The sequence below is a fragment of the Carassius auratus genome, chromosome 9, assembly GCF_003368295.1.
Source record: "Carassius auratus strain Wakin chromosome 9, ASM336829v1, whole genome shotgun sequence".
Lineage (NCBI taxonomy): Eukaryota > Metazoa > Chordata > Actinopteri > Cypriniformes > Cyprinidae > Carassius > Carassius auratus.
The window spans coordinates 3,124,734-3,148,172 of NC_039251.1; the positions used below are offsets into that span (position 1 = coordinate 3,124,734).

Here is a 23,439-nt window from a genome sequence, read left to right on the forward strand (position 1 = left end):
GGTAAATTTTTTAAGGTAAATTAATATGTGCAATTTACTTGTTGGTAATAAACATTTAAACTGTTATCCATTGTATTTTATGTTGTTGGGTATCACAAAACGGAATATAATGCGAAAAAGTAGGTACTATCTTACAGCGGTCTCCTTTCCCCCACAATGCATTGCATCACGTCACGTTGGGGAGAGAATTTACCAAAGTCCGCCTGGAGAGCATTGAGAGTGACTAGAGAGACGAGTAGTAGACGATAGAATTCAGATAGCGCAGATTATAGATAAACAGATAAATACATAGATAGATAGACTAAATATATAGATAGAGAGATATCGACCAACAGCGACCCAAACGCAATCACTTGCCTACAGCACAAGCTTTTCAGCGCAGTTTCCATGGGACAGCACCCACACAAGCACCTGCCAAACACAGTGACACACACGCGGCAGCGTTTGCAACAACATTTTCACCGGAGGAAGAGATAAACGCTTAGAAACGCCCATATAGCTAGCATGATGCCTTCTTTTCTAGATGAAAAAGACAAAGTGTACCAGTTCTGCGACACTATGACAAAGGTTACCAGTACTTATCTGAACTAACGTCATCATCACTGCCACTAGATATAAAGAAAACGTAGATTTTTTTTCACTCGGTGCTACTCAATGACAGTAATATATATATATTATATTATATATTATATGTGTGTGTGTGTGTCGTTATTGTGCACTGCTGCTCGTAGACTAGCTCCAGTGCTCATTGCTGCGATGCTAAATGATAGCAACTCACCAGGACACTTCACCAACTCTCCACTCATTCTCCTCGGACCATGCATAGGCTTTGACGGACATCAGTTCTTGGCAATTCCTCATTTGCCCTCTCACGTCTGGCTGGCTCGAAATTACACATCTGCGGGCCATCATACATGTTTGCTCTCGCCACCTCTTCCTCATCCCAGTCAGTCGCTATAGTTCTGATGCTGCGTTCCAGGCAGGTTTTTGAGCTCGTAATCACTATTTCATACCACTACTAACGACTTTGTACAGTTCCAGGCAAGTTAAGCCAAACTTTCTGAGCGCAAGGAATTGTAACAAGATTATTTTATTGCAACGTTACATTAACCTAAAATCGTTTTTTCAACGTGTGTCACTTGCATAAACACTGCATCCGTAGGCAGTATTATTCATAGGGGCTGCCATCGTTGTTTCGCGTGCTGTGTGACCTTGGAACTCTGAGTACATCAATCTAGTACGAGACAAGAGTTCACCAATCAATAAAATCAATAAAATAAAATTAATTATATTTTAGTAAGTTTTGTAAATATATAAATTGCCTAGGCCTACATACAAACGAAGACTATGTTCTTTCTTTAAAAAACCCCGTGACGTCATCTATGTTTACACGGATGTCACCCTGTGGCCTGTGCGTTCGCTTCGTCTCAGTCTCTCATTCACTGTCAGAGTCAATGGTTCACGCTTGGTAATAATGGCTGCGGCTGCAGTAAACTAAATGTTCGCGGTCACTGTTCAAAGTCATAATACATCTAAAACATTCATTAAAACAGCTCGACACCGCTTTAACTTGGCACGAAGTTCTGGACAAACTGTGCCCAGATCTTTCCCTGTCTAGTCTAAAACTTCGAAAATCTATTGCACGAATCGATTGGACAAACCAACACAAGTTTCGAAAACGAAAATAGGAAATTGATTTTAACGACCTTCTCTCGGAGCGCGTCCAGGGTTTTTTTATTTTTTTTTAACACACGGCACACAGCAACTGCAGCTTCGGACACACACGCATAACAGCAAATAATACTTCTGCACAGTGTTTCTCTTTCTACAACAGAAATGTGAATTCTGCCGGTATTCAGACAGTCTCATGCACACAGATACAGATTCGGGCTAGAATCGCTGTATGCAATGTTTTGTTGTTGTTGACATTTCTAATCATAAACAGAGCCATGTTGAAGCCTGCAGTAAATGTTTTGTGTTATGGCAGTCCACTCTGCTTATTGTTTTTCGAGAATGTTGCACTCCTGTTTATCATTGCGCACGTAACTTCACGCCAATAAATCATCAGAAATATTGGTCTTTACCAATATATTGAATCTTTACATTCATCCTGTCTGTTGTCCGTGGATTTACATATATTTGGTGTTATTTGCTGTATAAAATGCATCTAGACATGCAAAATCGATTTTACAATCGATTCAATGAATACTTGTCACTCAAACCAAACAAGTGACAACCCAAATAAGCAAAGTAAACTCTCATTTGTAGGTTGCATTGACACCTAGCGGTGGATGCAAGTAAAACAGTATAACACTACCTCATTTTTTTTCTTCTCACCTGAAATTCATGCAATAAACATGTTTTGACAAAGATTTCAATTTGTTTTTGGTCTATATAGCTTGCATCAAAATGTGGTTTGCAATGATGCGCCCGAAGGCACGGGTTGAAGACCCAGTCAGTGACGTTACGATATGCTAATTTGTTTAAATTCATACCTACGTCATCACCATCACCAAAATTGGACTTTTTTTTTACATTGAAACTTGAAAAAACAATTATTTACCTACCCTTTACTGTTACTGCAAACCAAAATATTTTTAATGATGGCCTTAATGAGTGAATCATTGAATCAACCGATTCGTTCAAACGGCTGATTCGTTCAACAAATGAAGCAAGTAACCGTTATAAATGCCTCACTGAATCATTGACTCTTTCGAAAATGAATCATTTAGTAACGAAAGACTTGTGTGCTGCTCTGAGATGTGCAACTGTTCTGCTGTGGCTTTGCTTAGAGCTATTTCTGTTAGCGAAATGGAGCAGAAACGACCCATATGTGTCTAAAATTTAAGTCAGTTAATATTACTTGTTTATTTAACTGAAGATGTATAAAATCAATATCACATTTGCAGTCGAGCTAAAAGTCGGGAAAGCATCACTCCTGGTCGTATGATGTTGCATAAGAATATTTATATATTTTCTACATTAGTATTGTTCATGTTTATTTCTATGTGTGTGCTGTTCTTATAGTGTTTATTTCTCCGTGAGTCAGACAGACTACATGAGCCTCAACTGACGAGACCTCGATACTGTCAATAAATTATCTGTTATTAATCACCGTTTACACTGAAATAAAATGTTATAAAATCAGAATCATTCTCAACAAAGATTCGGTGCTGACCTAGTTATTGTTTGCTATTAAAATTTTGTTCCTTGTCCGGTCAGGCAAGTACAATTCTTTCACTTGCCCTTTAAAGGTCCTATGACATGAAAATGTCACTTTCTGAGGTTTTTTTTTACATTATAATGAGTTCTCCTAGCCTGTATATGGTCCCCAAGTTTCTAGAAATTTTAATCGGTGTAAATTGAGATTTTTCTATCTTTATATTTGCCTTTGAGAAAATGGAAGCTCAACCGGGCTGATCTTGAATCTCCTCGTTGTGACGTTATAAGGAGAAATGTTACCTCCCCTTTCTCTGCTTTGCCCGCCCAAATATTTACACATAATTCAGTCGCAATGTCAGCACAGGCGTTACAAACAGACTTTTATGATATGTATTCGACAGCACCGGCACAAACAGTGAGTAACAGTGTTCATTAATGCCTGATCTGTGATCAGTGATTTCTGATGTGTAGCTAACTATTCAAGTTCACACAGACTTTCTTACTAAATCGTTTAATACTGTTTATGCATCAGTGAACATCGCTAGTATATCTGCACTCTTGCCTAAACTGAATGACGCTGTTATGCTGCACAACGGAGCTCTTACTGTATTCATGTGGTTGAAAGATTATTTGTTTTTAATTAACTTTGGTTGGATGTATTTGGAATCAACTGTAGGCAACTGTACTTTGTTCACAATAGTGTGAAACAACTGGCCCATATAATCAGCCTCTTAGGTCAACATCAAGTCATTGAATGGGCTCTCCATGGGAGAGATCCTTTCAAGTCATCAAAAGGTTACACTATCATTGTCTCTCCATGGGGTGTTATTGTATTGTTTGTAGCACATTTGTTAACAGGTATAAAGGTCTGTTCTCACAGACAGTACTTGGGGTTAAGATTGTATGAAGGATGACATGCTAACATCACTGCTGAAGAACTGCTACACTGCTACCTTCAATAAATTCTTCTCCCCACAAGAACTTTGATCAAGCTTACTTATTTTATGTATTAGAGAAATCTAGTACATTGGCGAGCCACCCAAACTACTGCTCAGCCAGATACAGCAAAATCTAACAATTTGGCAGGGCCAGCCAGGAGAGACTGACAAGAAGAGAACACACCAATTGTAACAAGAAGTGAACAAAAGAGTTTTGGAAATTCTACAGTTTTTGTGTTGAAGATCAACAGACCGCATCTGTGGACATAAGTTATTTGAATCAACTTGATCCTTTCTCAAAGATTCTAATTTGGTGAGTGAAACTATCAGCTCTCTAAAAGAACTTAAAAGAACACTTTTTCATAAGTAAGCAGATCATTTGATGTGTGTAGTGTAACCATAATAACCAGTGTAGCACTGTTTAAGAAATGTTTGGCTTAGGCCTTTCTCTTGAGTCTGTAGGAACCTTTTAAATGATTTAGTTAATTCTCCTGAGACTGTAGGAGCTATAGAAAAAGTGTTTATAGCTTGGTCCAGTCATCTTGAGTCTATAAGAATCATTCAAGAAAGAGGTTTAGTCCGTTCTCGTGAGACTGTAGGAGCCATAGATGTGTAATTATAGGCTTAATCCTGTTCTCTGGAGTCTGTAGGAATTGTTTAAGAAACAATTTAGTCCGTTCATCAAGAGACTGTAGTAGCAGAGGCTTGGTCCTTTTTCTTTATGTCTGTAGGAATTGTTTAAGAAACAATTTAGTCCGTTCATAAAGAGATTGTAGAAGCAGAGGCTTGGTCCGTTCTCTTTTTGTCTGTAGGAATTGTGTGAAAGAAACAATTTAGACCAGTAATCAAGAGATTGTAGAAGCATAAGCTTGGTCCTTTCTCTTTTTGTTTGTAGGAATTGTGTAAAAAAAAAAACAAAAAAAAAAACAATTTAGTCCATTTCTCCAGAGACTGTAGGAGTCATAGATAGAATTGGGACTGATGTTGCTGCAAGAATTGGGAATTCTTGACTGGGTGCTAATTCAGTAGCCACTAATGTAGATTTAAATTAATGTTCAAACCGAATTAGAAGATGATGGCATAAAACCATGAAACTATAAGTTTGTTTGCCTTCCATAAAAATACAGAGAAAAATATATAATGTAAATTGTCTAAGGGATAAATTTGAAAAAGGCATTCAGCCTTCTGAGCTAGAACTCAATTCAGACATTAAACAAGGAAAATTAGCCTGAATGTAAATGTTTCGTTTTAAATGGAAGATTGAAAACTAAGCTGAGCTTTTAAACTAATGATTTGTCTGTGTAACTGAAAATGGTCAGTCTAACAGACTGCTGTGAATTTAAATCTGAATAAGTACCTTTAACAGTTCTAACACCTTTTGTTCTGTTTTCACACCTCTGAGGGCACTTTTCCTGTATTCGCCATGGCTGAGTCTGCACAAAACAAAGGCAATAGTCATGCATTGAGGCCAACAACAGAAAGACATGGAACAGAACCTCCAAATGTTACCATTGATCAGATGTTGGAGAATCTGAATGCATATCTGGACAAAAGGCTGGGACTGAGGAAGTGCCATGATGACATCTGCCAGAAGTACAGCATCAAGTACTCAGAGAGTGGACTATGGGCTTTGCCGGACATTAAAAGGGCTTATGGAAAGATGCAGCGCTTAAGGACATACACCAACAGAGATGGCTTGTCTGTAATTTTGCTCAAACAAATTCGACAGCATCTACAGAGATGTGAAACTGACAAATTACAACATGAGAAAAAAGCAGAGAAAGCAAAGGTTCGAGCACTGGCTGAACAATTACAGACTGTAAAGAAGGACAAAGAAAGACTGTTACATCAGAATGACAAGTTGTTAACTTTGCTCACCAAACGACTGGAATCAAAAGCTTCAAGCAGCTCTGATAACAGTGATGCAGATATCAACACACATACTGAAATTACAAAGGACAAACTGAAGGTTAGACTTGCTCCTGTAATTATTAAGAACAGAAGAACTGAAACTGAAAATGAAGAGGAGTATGAGGAAGATGGTGAACGACGAACTCGCACAGTAAAAAAGGTAATAAAGAAATATGTTCCATACAGAACATACCAGCCAGCTACTCCAGAGCAAGTTGACAAATGGTCAAAAGAATTGCCAGATGTGTACAAGCAACCACGGAAAGTATGGCAATTTCTTCAACGCTTGCAGAAAATCTACAATTTACATCCACTGGACAGTGTGATGATTGTTAATGTGAACTTAAGAGACAATGAACAACAACGACTTACAGAAAGTGTTGAAAGAAGGATTGGTGAATCTCAAGAAAACATTGAAGCTGGATGGGAAGCGGTTCAAACCTTCTTATTTGAACTGAAACCTGCAGAGGTTAATTGGGCTAAAATTACCTCTTGTGTGCAGAAGACAGGAGAAAGTGTTGCAGAGTTTGAAGAACGCTTCAGACAAACTTGGATGGAACATGCTGGTTTGAACAACAACATTGAAGAACTCTGTGAAGACACTAGCATCCCTTTTAAAACCATATTTGTGAATGGACTGAAACCTGAGGTTTCTAAAACTCTTAAAATCAGGTATGATGACTGGGACAGCACTGGAACAACATTTATGCAGATTGTAGAATGGTCAGCAAAGATTGAAAGAACACAGGAAGTCGATCTCAGAGTTTTACTATCCAAAACCTTGTCATACAACAACAGGACAATGGGATACGAAAAAAGTGAATATCAGAGACACTCAAGAGAGAAAACTCAGGAAAGATTTAGACATTGCAACGAGGAAGGACACTGGATTCGTGATTGTAAGCTGAGTTTGAGACAAAGTGATGACGACCACCTGTTGAAGAGGTTTCAGCAGTTGACAGCCAAACAAAAACAGACTCTGCTAAATGCTGTGGAGCCACAGGGAAACTGAAGAACCTCTCTCTGCAGCACCAGCTAGTGACATCTTATCCAAAAGCTGATGGACTCCATGAAACCTCAACAACTGAAGCCACAGAGGATGTCCTAGTAGACAGTGCTGCTAAACAAGCCGTAAAGGAGAGAGGTAAACATGCAGCGGCATTAAGACAACTTCAGCAAAACTCACAAACTGTTCTACATAGTAAACAGATTCAAATTGAATTGGCCAGGAAACAATCATCATTGTTAATGGAAGATGTAAAAAAACATGATGACAACCGATGCCTTAAGGAAAACCACAAGGAAAATGGACTATGCCCTTTTGAACATGTCACAGGCCGGCCCATGTCCACTGAAAATCTAACATCTTACAGCCTTGTCCAAACTGATGAAAGACTCAGTCTGGCAGTACACAATGCCAAGAATCAAGTTTTGGCACCTCCAAAAGGGAGCCATGGTTTAGTGCCCAACAAATGGGTAAAGATTAAAAAAACTGATGTGTCGCAACAAGAATACAGATGGGAAAGACCAATTGAGGATCTTTTAGTAACTGACACAGCAGTTAAGGCACAGGGAAACAATGAGTGGATTGATGTGAATTTGCCTAGAGATGAGGGATAGATGGCAGTAGTGTTTTTCAGAGTCCAAATATGGTGGGACTAGAGTTTTTAGGCTCTAGCTTGTCGCCTGAGGACGAAGACATGAACATTTCACCACTGATAAACACTGTAGTGTCCTGCCAACATTAAATAGGGACAGTTATATTGGTAATTAGGCATATTTTGTTTAAACTATTTCTTTGGAAAGATTTGTTTCCCTTTTCTCTGGTGTGATTGTAGGTGTCCCAGCGTTTCAGAGGATGAGCAAAGATATCCAACGCTTGGACCAAACTGCACTGGCCACCTAGATAAACATGCCTTAACATCCACAGAACACAACAACATTCGTCACTTCCACAAGATCGCAACATTAAAATAAAAAAGAACTTAGGCATTAAAGATAATGCAAACCTCACCATGAACTCTTATTCTGTCATCTTAAGTAAGGGAGCCTGTATGCAGCATTCTGTATTCATGATTACTGAAAAGTATTGCAAGAAGGAACCTGTATACAACATGTGTACATGACTACTAAAATTATAACTGTTTTGTATGTTCTTTCTATTATGTGTGATCAAAAATGATCAAAGGGGGGATTGAAAGATTATTTGTTTTTAATTAACTTTGGTTGGATGTATTTGGAATCAACTGTAGGCAACTGTACTTTGTTCACAATAGTGTGAAACAACTGGCCCATATAATCAGCCTCTTAGGTCAACATCAAGTCATTGAATGGGCTCTCCATGGGAGAGATCCTTTCAAGTCATCAAAAGGTTACACTATCATTGTCTCTCCATGGGGTGTTATTGTATTGTTTGTAGCACATTTGTTAACAGGTATAAAGGTCTGTTCTCACAGACAGTACTTGGGGTTAAGATTGTATGAAGGATGACATGCTAACATCACTGCTGAAGAACTGCTACACTGCTACCTTCAATAAATTCTTCTCCCCACAAGAACTTTGATCAAGCTTACTTATTTTATGTATTAGAGAAATCTAGTACATTGGCGAGCCACCCAAACTACTGCTCAGCCAGATACAGCAAAATCTAACATGGTGCATTCATGTGTTTGCTGTTAGTTGTGGTGAAAGCATTTTGTGAGAGAAAATGTGTTGCAATAATGAGGAGATCACTGCATCCACGCGATAAACAGACTCTGTCTACTCAATGCTCATCACTGCAGCCTTTCATGTGATGAGAAAAGATAGAATAAATAATTATATAATCAACACTTCCACGATTCGTTAAACTCGACAGCTGTAATAGTAAAAAAAAAAAAAAATATATATATATATATATATATATATATATATATATATATATATATATATATATATATATATATATATTTGAGAGGGGTTCCACATGTAATACGCATTTTGAATGCAAAGATGTAAGCCAATCACAACAGTTGTGGTTTACTCTGAGTTTCACAGCAGACACGCCCCTTCAAACAGAGCCTTCAAGCCAGAGGGCTATTATCAAGATATAAAAATGTTTTTTATTTCTAAATTAAATGTAAAAATCATACTAACAATATAAGTACACCTAAGGAAACATTAAAAAGCATTTAAAGAAAAGGAAATAATCCATGTCATGGGACCTTTAACAAAATCCACTTGTCCCGGACAATCGTTAATGTTGAGCCCTGGAGAGACACACACACACACACACACGCACACACAAAACACACACACACACTCTGAGACAGCCAATCCTACAGTGTTTCCTCCACATTCCCAGTGTCCCCGCAGGATTTTGTGAGACTGTGGTGGGTGATAATTGGTTCCTTTTTCCATTTTGAGCCATTTCCTACTGAATATAAATTCACGTGGTGCCACAAAACCTATTTGATCCCTAAAATGAAGATAACATGGCATATAGCTAAAGTTTAATATCCAGTTATGTTACAGGACAGGGACGCAGCAATCATTTCAGAAGTGAAGGGGAAAGAAATGTCAAACGTAATAATAATAATAATAATAAGAAGAAGAAGAAGAAGAAGAAGAAGAAGAAGAAGAAGAAGAAGAAGAAGAAGAAGTATGTATGTCTAATTGACCAAAAAAAATAACCTTTTACAACTTTTAAGTGGCTAAGAAATAAAATATACTGCTGGACAATAACCAATAATCTGTATTCTATAATTCGATAAAGTTACTACAAACACTTTTTCCATTTTTATCACAGAAAAGAGCAGAAAATATATTTTATAGCTTCTGTACTGTAATAATAAATGCTGTCAATTAGCACTGTATCATTCTGTAGATGACTTGAAAAACACACATAAACCATACCCAGACAGCACATGTACGTCTGGCCGACGTCGGCCCAATATCGAAACGTCGGCCTCTATACCTAAAACATCTATAAAACATCGGCCTGGTGGAGGCCGATATAATTTGGTCAGTGCTCTGTTCTCCAGCTCATCAATCGTCGGCCCCGAGTTGGTTCACGACCGCGGGCCGATGCCGCGCTTCTCTGTGTGCGCGTGCCCAGTATTCGTCTCTTTTAGCCACCCAGAGAGAGAGAAGAGGATAATCCCAGCGACATCTGTGGCTCTGAGGTAACGTTACGATTTCACTTCAGCTCAATTAGACAAAAAATACTACTTTGTTAATTCTGTGACACTGAAAAAGTACTAGTAATACAGTCTGTGGGCAGCTGAAGAGTCTGGCTCATTTTAAAATAATGTTACCGTTAACTTTTTGAGCCAACGGTCACGGTAGCGATTTTTTTTTAACATTGATGTTAACGCCTTAATGCGTTTTCAGAAGTTTCTCGGAGGGAAAATGTAAAAGCGGGTTATTAAAGAGAAGTCCTGACTGCTTTTTCACCGTGTTTTTCACTCTTTTACAGGCTTTCAGAAATAATCCGGTGAAATAATATGGTGAGCTATTGTTGCTGTTGCTTCTGAACTACAAAATGATTTTTACATTTATTATTGAATCTTCGATTTGATTAAAACAAAATGATATTTAAATTAATTATTGAATGAGACTGTACATTATAAATGTAATGTTTTAACTCTAGATGTTTGTTTGTGTAAATGCTGTGTGTGCAGTGAGTTCTGCGCGAGTGGGGAGCAGAGTTGCCATGGAAACGGGGCGTCAACACAAAAACCGTTACTGGCAAACAGTAATCTCCGTCTCTCGCTGCAGTTTACACTGTTTTGGGTAAGTTTAGTCGCTAAAATCACACAAATATTACATACAAATGTTCCTGACACGTTTCTTGCTTGTTATTGACATGTTTCAATTAAATTTATTTTATAGAAACGGTTTAGTTTCTTCGAAAAAGTCCGTTAGCATCTTAGCAGTTTTCAGGTAGGCTAACTATATAGATTGAGCTCTTGTTGATGAAACTCAGGGCTTTTAATCAAATCTTCGTGTGTGTATGAGATATTTTGATGGCACTTTGAATGTTTTGCTGGTGATTTGTCAGTAAGTTATTGGAAAAGGCTGATTTACTGAATCGATTACGTCACACTGAGAGTGTAATCGGCTTAAATCAAGTTCACATTATTTTCGATATTTCATGATAAACAGATATTAATACAAATTGTTCTGTGATTTCAGGAGGACAGAAAGAAACTCTACAGAACAGAAGTGAAGCTCCAAGATTTCAACATTTCTGAAGGGAGATTCTGACTTAGAAATACAGGTGACCTGAAGAAGCTCATGAAAAACATGAATATGCCTTTTTCAGAATACATTTCACCAATTTTAAGAAGTCCCTGACATCATAACGTAAGTCACACTCAACCTAAAACTAAAAATATAGATTGTGTTATTTTAAGATTATATTTTTAGTAGTAGAATATGTATATTACATGTTATTATAATTGTTATGTATTATTCTGTCTTTTATCTCCATTTCACCTCTACTCTAGCTTGTTTCCTTCTAATGAACCTGGAACTGTAGAGTAAATATTGTTGACTCTGTGTCAGATTGCTTGTTTTGTTCCTGGATTCTTCAGTGATGACGATCAGAGTCTGAGTGAACCTGCTGTCAGACAGTGAGTACCGTGAGGTTTCAGTCAGGGCCTTCAGTAAACAACTGTTAGATACCTGTACACATCTTACACATCTGTTACAGCTAACGCAGCCGTATGTGTAAAGGTGCGGTCACACTAGCCTTTGAACGTGCAAAATTATTTCGGACGCCGCTGCGAATATGGGCGGGAGCAAGATATAACGGTTTCCCCTTATCACAACATGGGTTAATCTGTGCTTTTACTGTGTCTTTGGCGATGGCGTCGAAAGCGTCTTATTATATTGCACTCTGTCTCTCTCTCTCTCTATAAATATACACACTAAACAATAAAAAAAATATAGAACGTGTCCTCATTCAAATGTGCCATCTGTTCCTGTTTCCATTGACACTGCGAACCATGCAGCTTCTTTTTTAATTATCTTTTAAATATGTATTATATAAAATAGGATGCTGCGCTACGGCTAAAACTAGCACTTCATTTTTAAATTTCTGTACAGAGGTCACGCAGTGTCGTATCAATCATCTACTGGTCCCACGACTTCACGTGATGCGAATTCGCAGGTCAAGGTGCACCAAACTTGAACTTTCGAATGCAGCGAAATGCGAAAATTTTCGCATGAGCCTGGGTTTCCGGTCTGACGCATTTGCATGCGTATGAATGGAAGTCAGTGGAACGAAAAGTGCAGTGTGACCGCCCCTTAATGCACATATTATGCCCCACACAGGCTCTCAACAACAATGACGGGGCTGATCAACAACTTCAGCAGTAGGCTAGATTAGTGTGGGTTAAAGGGATAGTTCACCCCAAAAATGAAAATTTGCTGTTAATTTACTTTCCCTCAGGTCTTCCAAGGTGTGGGTGATTTTTGGGAACAATTTATAATAAAGTTCATATGTAAGTCACTTTTAAGTGAGTAGTTAATGATGAACTAATCATTTACAAAACATTCATAAGCGCTTAATAAGTGACATACTAATAATTTGTGTACTTTTTGTAAATTCATTTTAAAAGTCATTTACAAGTAATTCGATTATGATTAACTAATTATTTACAAAACATGACTGTGTTCATTGAAATAAATGATGTTAATATTTTTATCTATGTTCTGTAGATTAAGTTATAAATAATTTACAAGTGACATGAATATACATTCACTAATGATTAATATGATATGATTTACACATCTTTCATAAGCAATCTTAAAAAAAATAAAATCACGAAAAAAATCAAACAGATCCTTAATTTTTAATAGTAACTAGTTAAAACAGATCCTTAATTTTTAATAGTTACTAGTTAATATATTATGAATCACTTATAAATCATTGAAATGTCAACATTGTACTATTATCTCAATAAACAGTATAAATCATTTACAAAGCTTTCTGCACCCCCCAATCTAAGGTGTAAACTACTCATCAGTTGTAAATGTTTTACAAACTTTGTGGTTTTCAGTTGTGTGTGCGTATGTGTGTATATATATATATATATATATATATATATATATATATATATATATATATATATATATATATATACACACACACCAACACACACATACACACAATCAACCAACCTGTAACAGGAAAGTTTACATTTACAACTGATGAGTAGTTTACACTTTAGATTGTGGGTGCAGAAAGCTTTGTAAGTTATTTATAACTTAATCTACAGAACATAGATAAAAATATTAACATCACTTATTAATCATCTATGAACACAGTCATGTTTTGTAAATGATTAGTTTACCATTAGCTAATTACTTTTATTACATGGCTCTTTGGGTACTTGATTCTGATTGGTCAGTTGCGACATTCCGATGCATGTTATCCCTGGATAACAACCTGTAAAATGTAATCACACAGGCTCATCCGGGTAACAGCAGTTGGTGCTGTACTCTTGCTTTAACTATTTGTTTTTGTTGGTGGAAGCTGTGCATTTGTTTAGCTAATAAATTATAAAAACTGTGTACAACAGTTGTGTACAATTGTTTAATTATGTCATCCTGGTTAGGGTTGGCCTGATTGACGATGCCATCATCCATCGCCGATAGCTGATAGACATCACGATGCTGCGCTGGCAAACAGCGTCATCAGCTCCAGTATCTCGCCCGTGCATCTGTTGTCATGCGACAGAGAAGTCACGTTCTATAGACAGTTGTGAGGGTGCTGACAGCTGGTTGCCCAGGCTATGGATTAAAGGTAATACTGTTGTAAGTAGTGTTCATTTTCTCCTACATACCGATCATTTCACTTCATTAGACCTCAATGTATCACCAGTAGCCACCGGTATTGATTTGGTCTTTTTTTTTTCTGGACATCCACACAGCACCACAGTATTATCAACTAGAGATCAACCGATAGGGGATTTTTCCAATACTGATAGCTAGTTTGGACCACACTGGCCGATACCGATTTATAAACCAATAGTTTTTAAAATGAATACTGAACAAAATAGATACTGAATGAGAGCAGCGGTCTGCGGTCGCGCTGTGGGTTCCCGGGTTTGTGTCCATTCTCGGACCATTCCATGTATTTCCACTGTAGAAAAGGTTGTTCCGAGCCGAAACTGACTTCTTTCATATTTGTCGACCAATATACAGAAAACTACATCAGTATATCATCATAAACACAAACGTTTTTGTCTTACATGAATGTAAACAGATGAGAAAGAAAACACACACGTACAGTATTTTTGTTTAAAGAGACAACAGCCTAATAAACGCGCTGTCTGTCATTAATGTTAATCAAAGAACAAAAGAAAATCATTCACTGATCTCGACTGAATATATTTAATAACTTTAATTGATTAATCTTTATTTTATTTATAAAAAGAAAACTATGCAGTGTTTTTAAACTTTTAATTACAGTTTCTGTACCTGAAATTTTGTTTAGTTGTATTTAGGATATTGCTAATTGATTTGTTTGTTCATATCTTACTACTGACTGGTTACTTGTCTTTAACACTTTAATATTTTTATTAATTAATTGTTTTTGCTATGGTATTTTTTTTTTTTAAGCACAGGCAAAATTCCTCTTGCAGTGTTTTGTAAGCTGCTGATTTTTGCTCGTGTTATTCAGCTGTAACAGAATGCTTTGTAAAAAGACGGAAACATGTTTGACATCTAAATGTTTGACTTAATTTTTTTATATTGGATTTTTTATCTTATTGGAATCGAAACCAGGAATCGATAAGCAGAATCGGAATTGGAATCGATAAAATTCAAACGATACCCAACCCTACACACCGAACGCATCACATTTTATTTGCTGCTATTTTAGAACAGTGCATGATTATCTAATCATGTGCAGCGTCTTTGAGAAGTCACAGTTATCACACACACCGGATGCGTCACATTCAATTCAAGCAGCGGTCTAAAACTGTTTATTTAATCACCAAACGGACATAAGTTTGCTTCAGGAATGAACTATGTGGCATATGTGTTTAAAGTTCAGTGTTAAAAAAAAAGAGCAAACGGAAAGAAAACGCGCAATCTGTATTACAGCTTTCTATATGAAGCATACAGACTGTATTAGAACCACAGAAAGACCAACGTTTTGCTGTAAAATGCACAATACATAATTTATAGCCTAGGGTGAAGTCATTATGTAAATTTACAATGATTTGAGATTAATATAATGTTATTTAATAGAAAACTATGTGAACGGCTGCATTTAAACTCGCGTTTGAAGTTTCCCACTCTGTGCAGCGCACAGTGTCACATGGCAAAACAAACGCAACACGGAAAATTATCTCCATGGATTTTGCAGATAACCGATAGTTCTACAAATCAACTATTGGTGCCGATTAACCAGCAAAACCAATGAATCGGTCGACCTCTGTTATAACAATGTGCATGATACGATACTCATCAAATAATAAAGAACTCTTTTCATGTCCCTTGACTCAGATTAAAAAGTAATCACGACCAACAAAATAACTTGTGCTTGGTTTAACTGTTAGCCACTCATAGCACTCGTAGTTGCAATCTTTGAAATGGTGCATAAAAATGTTGCTGGCCTTCAGTTTAGGTGTAGGTCTTCCTTTCTCAGTTGTAGGTCTTCATTTCTCAGTTATTCTCTTTTTTTCTGCAAACTAGCACCTTAAAAAAGCATTTTAGTAGATTGGCAACCAGGTCTGTAGGCTGTATTTTCTTTTCATTTAATTTCACTTTCGTACTTTGGAAATCCCTGACTAAAAGGGCAGTCTAACGCTGGGGGTAGCACTGGGCACGTCTCTAGACACAGAGGATGATTCTGTCACTAATGCTTGTAACAAATCAGATGTGACTTCTTTCAACAAAGGGGTAGCACAATCTGTAGTGCTGGCCATATACTTTTTTTAATGTAGGATATTCCAGGTCAACCTCAACTAAACTAATCACAAGCAATTTGTGAACATTACACAAATGTAAATGATAACTAAATAGTCTTTAAAAGCATTTTTCACACAATTTTGTTTTTTATAGGGCCAGCAGAGCCCTGCTCACCCTGACGGCCCACCGCTGCTGTCAGATAACATCTCCAAGATGCTATAAACTGCAGGACCAGTAAGTACAATCTTGAACATACACAACTGTATCATAAGTTTGGGAAGGTATGGTTTTTTGTGTTTTTGAAAGTCTTTTATGGCAACCACAGTTTAATTTATGAAATGAATACAATTCACTACAATTTAAAATAATAGTTTTCTATTTGAATATATTTAGAGAAGTCATTTATTCCTGTGATGGTAAAGCTGGATTTTCAGCATCATTACTCCTGTCTTCAGTGTCACATGATCTTCAGAAATCATTCTTATATTCTGATTTGCTTCTGAAGAAACATTTCTGACTATTATCAGTGTTGAAAACCGCTGTGTTCCTTCACTTTTTCAGGATTCTTTGATGAATAGAGTTTTAAAACAGTACAGTGTTTGAAACAGAAATGTCTGTTTTAACTTTTGATAATTGATAAGACAGTGATAATAATTGAAAATGTTTATTGAGCAGCAAATCAGAATGATTTCTGAAGGATCATGTGACACTGAAGACTGGAGTAATAAAAATTAGCTTAGATCACAGAAATAAATTACATTTCACAATATATTCACGTAGAAAACTGTTGTTAAATTGTAATATTTCACAATATTACAGTTTTTTTTACTTGCTTTTGATCAAATAAAGGCAGCCTTGGTGAGCAGAAGAGACTTTTCTCAAAGACGTAAAAAAAATTGTACTGACCCCAAACTTTTAACGGTAGTATAAATTACAAATATAATGTTCCACCTACTGAAATGTATATTCCATTCTAAAGAGATGCCTGTTCCACAAATATTACATTTACAGGGATCGCGTGAAACACTTCATCAATAAACTGATTTTTGAGAGCATTAGTGGCAGTGTCGATTTTTGTTTATTGATTGGTGAATTGGAAGTGGATGTGCGTTTATTAAACCTACTTGTGATTAAATCAGATAGATATATATATATAGCAAAATAAGCTCAAATTGAGGCAGCAGTACTATGGTGCATTGCCTGTAGTGAGGTCACTAAATTCTAACACCCAAGAATTTATCAAAGTCCACTAAAGGAAGCAAAACCTATTGGTATTTTACTTTGAAAATAGCCTTCCAAATAATATTTGGGGCTCGGACACACTTTTTTGTTGTTGTTTAAATTAAATTAAAATACATAGTTTAGTATTCACACAACACCTCTAATAACCATGCACTCCAGTTATATGTGATTAAATAAATAATATTTTGTCAGAAATAATATGAACAGCAGCAGCTATTCTAAACTTTCTCCTTTTTATTTCCTGTCTCTATCTCAGGATGGCCATCCCAAGGTTTCTAGAGATTACACCAGCTCCAGACTGAATCCAAACTTACTTGTGAAGACTTCAGATGACACCAACGCTCACAAAGACTACAGACAGACGACAACTGTGCATGAACACACAAAACATTGGACACACAAAACAAATATTATCCTTATTTTGCCTATAAGGGTAAATTTGTAAGCATCACTTTAAAAATGTTGAAAGATAATGTTAATGTTAACTGAATACAAAACTAGAGACTTGTTTAGTAAGATTTTATCAGAAAATATTTTTGAACTTTTATCATGCAATTTAAAACGTTTTAATTGCTTAATTAGTATTGTTTGCCTGGTTTTATTTTGTGTTTATGTAACTCTTTTTAAAAAGTTCTTGGCATAAAGTTCGCATGCGATGCTGACAGCACTGAACACATGACTTTTTATTATGAACTAGATGGTCTTCCCCGGTGAGTCTCAGTCATCTCTGGCTTTTTAAACTGTAACCTTGAAACATGCATTTCCTGTAAACCTACTTTGAAATAAGTATTGTCAAAAGGTGCTATACTCATACAACATTTAACCATGCAAGGACTGTAGTAATGGTTATTTTTGTTTTTACTATGGGTTTACTGCAAAAGCTGTAGTAAAATCATGGTGATTGTAGTAAAACTATGGTTGATTTAGTTTTTTCTATGGTTTTACTGCAAAAGCTGTAGTAAAATCATGGTTAATTTTCAAAAGACTACAAATAATCCCGAATTATCCACTTTTGATCAAAGCATCTGGTAAATGTTAATGTATTTGTACATGTAATATGAAATAAATGAAAATATTAATAAAGTTGCATCTGTTCTTGAGAGTGGTGTGTATTGTTTTATTATAAACCAGCGGCGGTAGCCGCGGGTGGTCCGTAACGATGAGCAAAACGCCGGTGAACCGCGTCCACGCAGAGCGGCCGGGATGTATCGTCTCAGCATCGGCCGGAGAGCATTTCCGATCAGAGGCCGACGTCGCCGAGACATCTTGCCTATTAGCAAACGCTCCCTGAGCGATATCGTCCCGATGGAGTTTTGTAGGTCGGCTCGACATCGGCACAACGTATGTGTGCTGTCTGGGTATATTGTCACAATATTGTTTGTCTCCAGACACAAAACACCCATCTCTCATCATTGAAGGTGATTTAATACAGTGTTTCTTCAAAGTACCTGCATCCTGGAGAAAACTCTTGATCTGTGGATGTTTGTGTGTCCTCCATGATGAAACAGAATCTGATCTCCAGCACTGACTCTGAATAGAAATGACAAACAAACTCAATAATTCAGCTGAACGGATCCTGAGAGAAACAGATCATGAGATACACATGTTCAGATACACAATGTTAGTCGTGTGTTAACAAATGATCGAATAAACCACACACAACACCAAACACCAATCAAACCACCTCCATTTGCTTGAATAGAAAATATTAAACATATAAAACTAAACGTTCTTTAGAGTAAATCTGAAAGCGGAAGTCACTGCAAAACACTCAGCACTCACCTTATTTACACAGATTCACAAAATCCACCGTCTTTCTATGAAGCAGCTACACGAAAATCATGACTTAGTTCCTATGAAACACTTTGATATTCCATACAGAATCGATTCTGGCTGTTTAAATGGAGAAACATAAACTCACTTTTATTCGAGACACGGAAAAAAATGATGGCGCCGAGACTCCGTTATAATTCTGAAGGGAGCGTCTTTAAACTACACACACAGCGAGAAAACGCTTGTGATGTCAAAACAAAATAGCGTACACGTTTTAGTAAACAAAATCATAAAAAAAAAACAATAATAAAATCTTGCAAAAAAGCAGAGTATAAATCAAGCGGGAACCTCCGTGTCACTATCTTGAAACACAGAAGTGTCTTAAACTGTAATTCATCGAATGGCCGCTAGAGACTCAGACCCATAGACCTAACTCAGTTTAAATTATATTAGGCCTTAAAGTTCTGCATAATTAAAGGGCGTGGCCACTTGAGTGACAGGTGGATTGCTGCTCTGCTATATAAAAGGCAAACAACCCACTAAATGCCTTTAAAGATTTTTATTTGTCCAGAAAAAAATAATTATAGGTAAGACACTGGAATTCTGGTAATTATATGTTTTAATGGAAATAATTTCAAACTTGATTGTTTTACAGCTATTTTGAAGTTATTTTATTCTGTCTTTGTTTTGTCAAATGTCATGCTGTCATGCCAAGACAAAAGGCAGTAACTTTTAGTATAACATCTGTATAAAACAGTGATCATAGGTTATAACATATAGTAATGTGATTTTTTTCCTGACCATAACAACCAGACAAAAAGTTAAATGTGAGTGGATACCATTATGCAACCAATTTGTTTTTACATCGAATTGAATGAAAATAGCCTAACCTTTAAGAACGACTTGTGGATTGATGTGAACGCCAGCAGGAAAAATGCTCAGAATGATTGTGAATTAAACATCTCCGATGACGTTCATTGCAATGGATTTTATCGAGTTACAGGAAAAGGAAAAGGATTTAATTATGAACTGTTACTGATTTTATGTGTGATACGCTGTCACGGCATTCGTATTGAGTCGTGCAGAAGTGTTCAGCCCCAGACTGACAGCTGCCACTGAGTCAATAATCCGCCTTATACAAAGAAGAAAATTACTTTAAATATTATTTATTTAGGTTAATTTACTGTCCTTCTCTAGCTCATGTTCACTAAAGAGCTAATTTTTTATTGGTAGACATTTTAGATCCATGGCATCTCTTAAAATTATTATTCTTAAAAAATAATATAGAAAAAGATATTAAAGCAGAAAACCCCTCCAGGACTCAGCTAAGCTGAGATGGATGATAACTGGATGATCCTTTAAGATTTATTTGAAAAACACAGCTGTGCATAAATCTAAATCATCAATCTATTGCAGATGTATTATTTAATAATAAAAAAAAAAGAATATTTAAGATTGTTTTATTAGATGAATGTTACTTAATGAATGAATTAATGTAGCCTCCTCATCTACAGGATCCTGTATAAAGCACATGCTGTTTTTGTCACACACAACACCAAACACCAATCAAACCACGTTAATTTGTTTTTAAAAGAAAATATTAAAAAATATAAAAATAAACGTCCTTTAGAGGAAGAAACGTCCTTTACACAGATTCACAAAATCGTCTTTCTTTGAAGCAGCTACACGAAAATCATGGCTTAGTTCCTATGAAACACTTTGATATTCCGTACAGAATCGATTCTGGCTGTTTAAACGGAGAAACATCAACGCTAAACATTTGCTTTCGATTTTATTCGAGACTCAACGCAGCTGTAATTCTTAAGGGAGCGTCTTTAAACTCCACACAGAGCGGGAAAACGTTTACGATGTCAAACCATTCTTCAAATAACGGACACGTTTTAGCATACAAAATCATTTGTAAAAAATCTAGCATGTATACAAAAAAAAAAAAAAAGGATGACAGAGTATAAATCAAGCGGCAACGTCACCATCTCTCTTTTGAAACACGGAACTGACTTGAACTAGAAAGACTTAAAAGATAAGGCAGTGTAAGCTAAATTATTAAAGTTTTTTACAGACGCTAGGACACATTTCTCAATACTTAGGTCACTTTTGCAAAACTCTTCACACAGTGAGCATAACAGAAGTCTATGTGGGCTAAACTGAGGATCAATTATCATTGCTTTGGCACAAAATGCATTCAATGACTACATCTCTCAAATTTCATGAATTCTTTTCTCACTCAGACACAACAACTGCCAAAACTCTTTGTATGTACAGGCCAATTTGCACATGCTTACATACTGTTTTCAAACAACTTATGTTCAAAACAATAACAATAACAATAACATAATACAAAACTGAATAAGACAGCAAATGCTACATTTCTACAGTAATATTTTAATGAAATATATTTTAAATTTTAAAATGACATGCTATAAAAACAATTATAAAAATGACCATCCACATGATCAAATGTCCCTCCTGGATGCAATGAATGCTGAATGCCTGGACATATCAGCAGAAGATTGCCAGGGATTGATCAGGCATGCCAGAAGATTCTCTCCGAGGTGTATTGGCCTAGATGACATAAGATGTGATGTGAATGAGAACCTGTGGCCAAATGGAGAAGACCGAGTAGATTAGCATTACTATTGTATCTGTATCAGTGGATGGTGTGTATACAAATTCTTGTATTTTGGAATTAGTCAGTGCAAAAAATAAAAAATAAATAAAACAAATTACATAAAATATTGACAAATGCTGCATCATGTCTGATTCATTCCAGTAACATATATTGCAGTGAATTAAAAACAGAGATGTGTCCTTGTTTCACACAAGAAAACATTGTATAATGCTACATGTTGTTAGTGTTTTTTAGGTCATTGTTTTGTGGATGACAAAGTGTGTTTGTCGGCTGTCAACCTTTGCTAGTGTTCTGGAAGAATTAGTTGATTTGAGACCTGAAGAAAGTGTTTCGGTAGTTGTAGTGCAATTTGAATTTGAAATGAACTGCTTTGCCAAGCTGAAAGTTGGTTAGGAGAACTGTGTGAAGAGTTTTGCAAAAGTTACCTAAGTATTGAGAAATGTGTCCTAGCGTCTGTAAAAAAACTGTAATATAATAAAGATAATAGGGAGGGTGGTCATGAAAAAAACTAAATTATGAGCATTTGGTTGCAAGAATCCCTAACTAATATTATAAGTTGACATCAGTGGGAAAAAAATTAAATTATGAATATAACAAATTGAAATCAAAAGTAAATGACCCCATTAAAGGGATATTTTGTCATCATTTAGGCTACGTCCACACGAAGCCAGAGCTTTTTTTTTCCTCATCTCAAGAAATATCACAAAAGATCACAAAAATGAAGAATTTAAGAATGTTAAAGAATAGTGATGTGTCGTTCTAGAATGATTTGTGTTCTTTAATGTGACTCTGGAAGAACGAGTCGTCTGGGGGAGTGATTTGTTCAGTCGCGCATGCGCAATATTCAATAGGATCTGTTCCTTAAGTAGTAATTCACCTGTGTCAGTCAATGCAGTCTTGAGTCGGAAAGAGAATTGATAAGTTCATCTCATGAGTCTTCGGGTCGAGTCTTTCCTTAATCACGTGACAGACCCATACGCTATTTCTGACATTACTGTCACTGTGTTTTTGTTACTGTTTCTTCAGGATCTGTGGTGTGTTATTATTTTATAAATAAAAACTTGTTATAAATAAAATATTGATGAATTTGTCTTTTTGACTGTTTAACGGTAAATAAAAACTAGGTTATATAATAATATAATTATCCAAGCCTACAATAAAAATGTATTTATAGCCTAGTTTTTTCATTTTTAATCCAATTTTGAGCTTGCTGGTATAATAATTGCTTTTCCTAGGCAGACTTGACATTTTGGTCTAATATATAACAAGAAGATTGCTCAAAAAGGACATAATGACATAAAAGCAAATAACATTTTGAATCCTAAACAAGTAACACTACAGTTCTATAGTCTAATGATCTGAAGGGTGAACTCAAAAAACATAAATCATACAACAAGGTCACTTTTGAAGATTAGATAAAAAATAATAATAATAAGTACTATGCTTCCATTTGTAAGGAAGGTTGTAAATTAACTAATTACTCTAGCCAATGCTGTCACGTCACGGGACAAAAGAACGAACAATCAACAACCTGAATACCCAAAAGATGAACTAATCAATTCTCTTTCCGGCTCAGACTGCATTGGTTTAGCGTATGGGTCTGTCACGTGATTAAGAAATGACTTGAACCTGAAGACTTTCAGACAAGAGGTGAGGTGAGCTGATCACAGACTGAAGACACAGGTGAAAAATGTATGAATCTTTTCTGTTTATCATAGCATTATAGTTTTGTATTGTTCGTAGTGTGATCAACGTTTGCATAAGAATTAGATGTGTTCGGGAAGTAACACGTAACATTGTAATTACATTTTGCTAAAATGAACGAAATGAACGGAATTACTCGAAAAAAAAATTACT

The 23,439-nt window shown here is 36.1% G+C and overlaps 3 protein-coding genes and 1 long non-coding RNA gene across 12 annotated transcripts in view; 3 read left to right on the forward strand and 1 right to left on the reverse strand.

Moving 5' to 3' along the window:
* The window catches only part of LOC113109181 (NACHT, LRR and PYD domains-containing protein 3-like), a 113,894-nt gene extending 94,587 nt beyond the window's left edge, over positions 1–19,307 (reverse strand). The window contains exons 1-2 of one of the 4 annotated variants that reach the window (XM_026272825.1): positions 18,942–19,307; positions 18,608–18,689 (exon numbers count right to left, since the gene is read on the reverse strand). In XM_026272825.1, the coding sequence (XP_026128610.1) occupies positions 18,608–18,657 (50 nt within the window). In that variant the 5' untranslated portion in view covers positions 18,658–18,689; positions 18,942–19,307. The remainder of the gene's footprint in view (positions 1–18,607; positions 18,690–18,941) is intronic. The other 3 variants (XM_026272823.1, XM_026272824.1, XM_026272822.1) reach the window with 3 other exon arrangements.
* Positions 1–23,439, forward strand: part of LOC113109173 (NACHT, LRR and PYD domains-containing protein 12-like) — a 1,059,377-nt gene that overhangs the window by 724,845 nt on the left and 311,093 nt on the right.
* LOC113109178 (NACHT, LRR and PYD domains-containing protein 12-like) overlaps positions 1–23,439 on the forward strand; it is a 365,574-nt gene that overhangs the window by 250,387 nt on the left and 91,748 nt on the right. The gene's annotated exons all lie outside the window — the stretch shown is intronic.
* On the forward strand, positions 11,211–17,620 carry LOC113109223 (uncharacterized). Of its 3 annotated transcripts, none has more exons than XR_003292868.1 (5): positions 11,211–11,271; positions 11,501–11,626; positions 13,616–13,814; positions 16,071–16,151; positions 17,416–17,620. It is a non-coding gene; the product is annotated as an uncharacterized LOC113109223 (long non-coding RNA). The 3 variants fall into 3 exon arrangements; XR_003292866.1 differs by lacking the exon at positions 11,211–11,271 and adding an exon at positions 11,279–11,357; XR_003292867.1 differs by lacking the exon at positions 11,211–11,271 and adding an exon at positions 11,279–11,357 and having other exon boundaries at positions 13,616–13,803.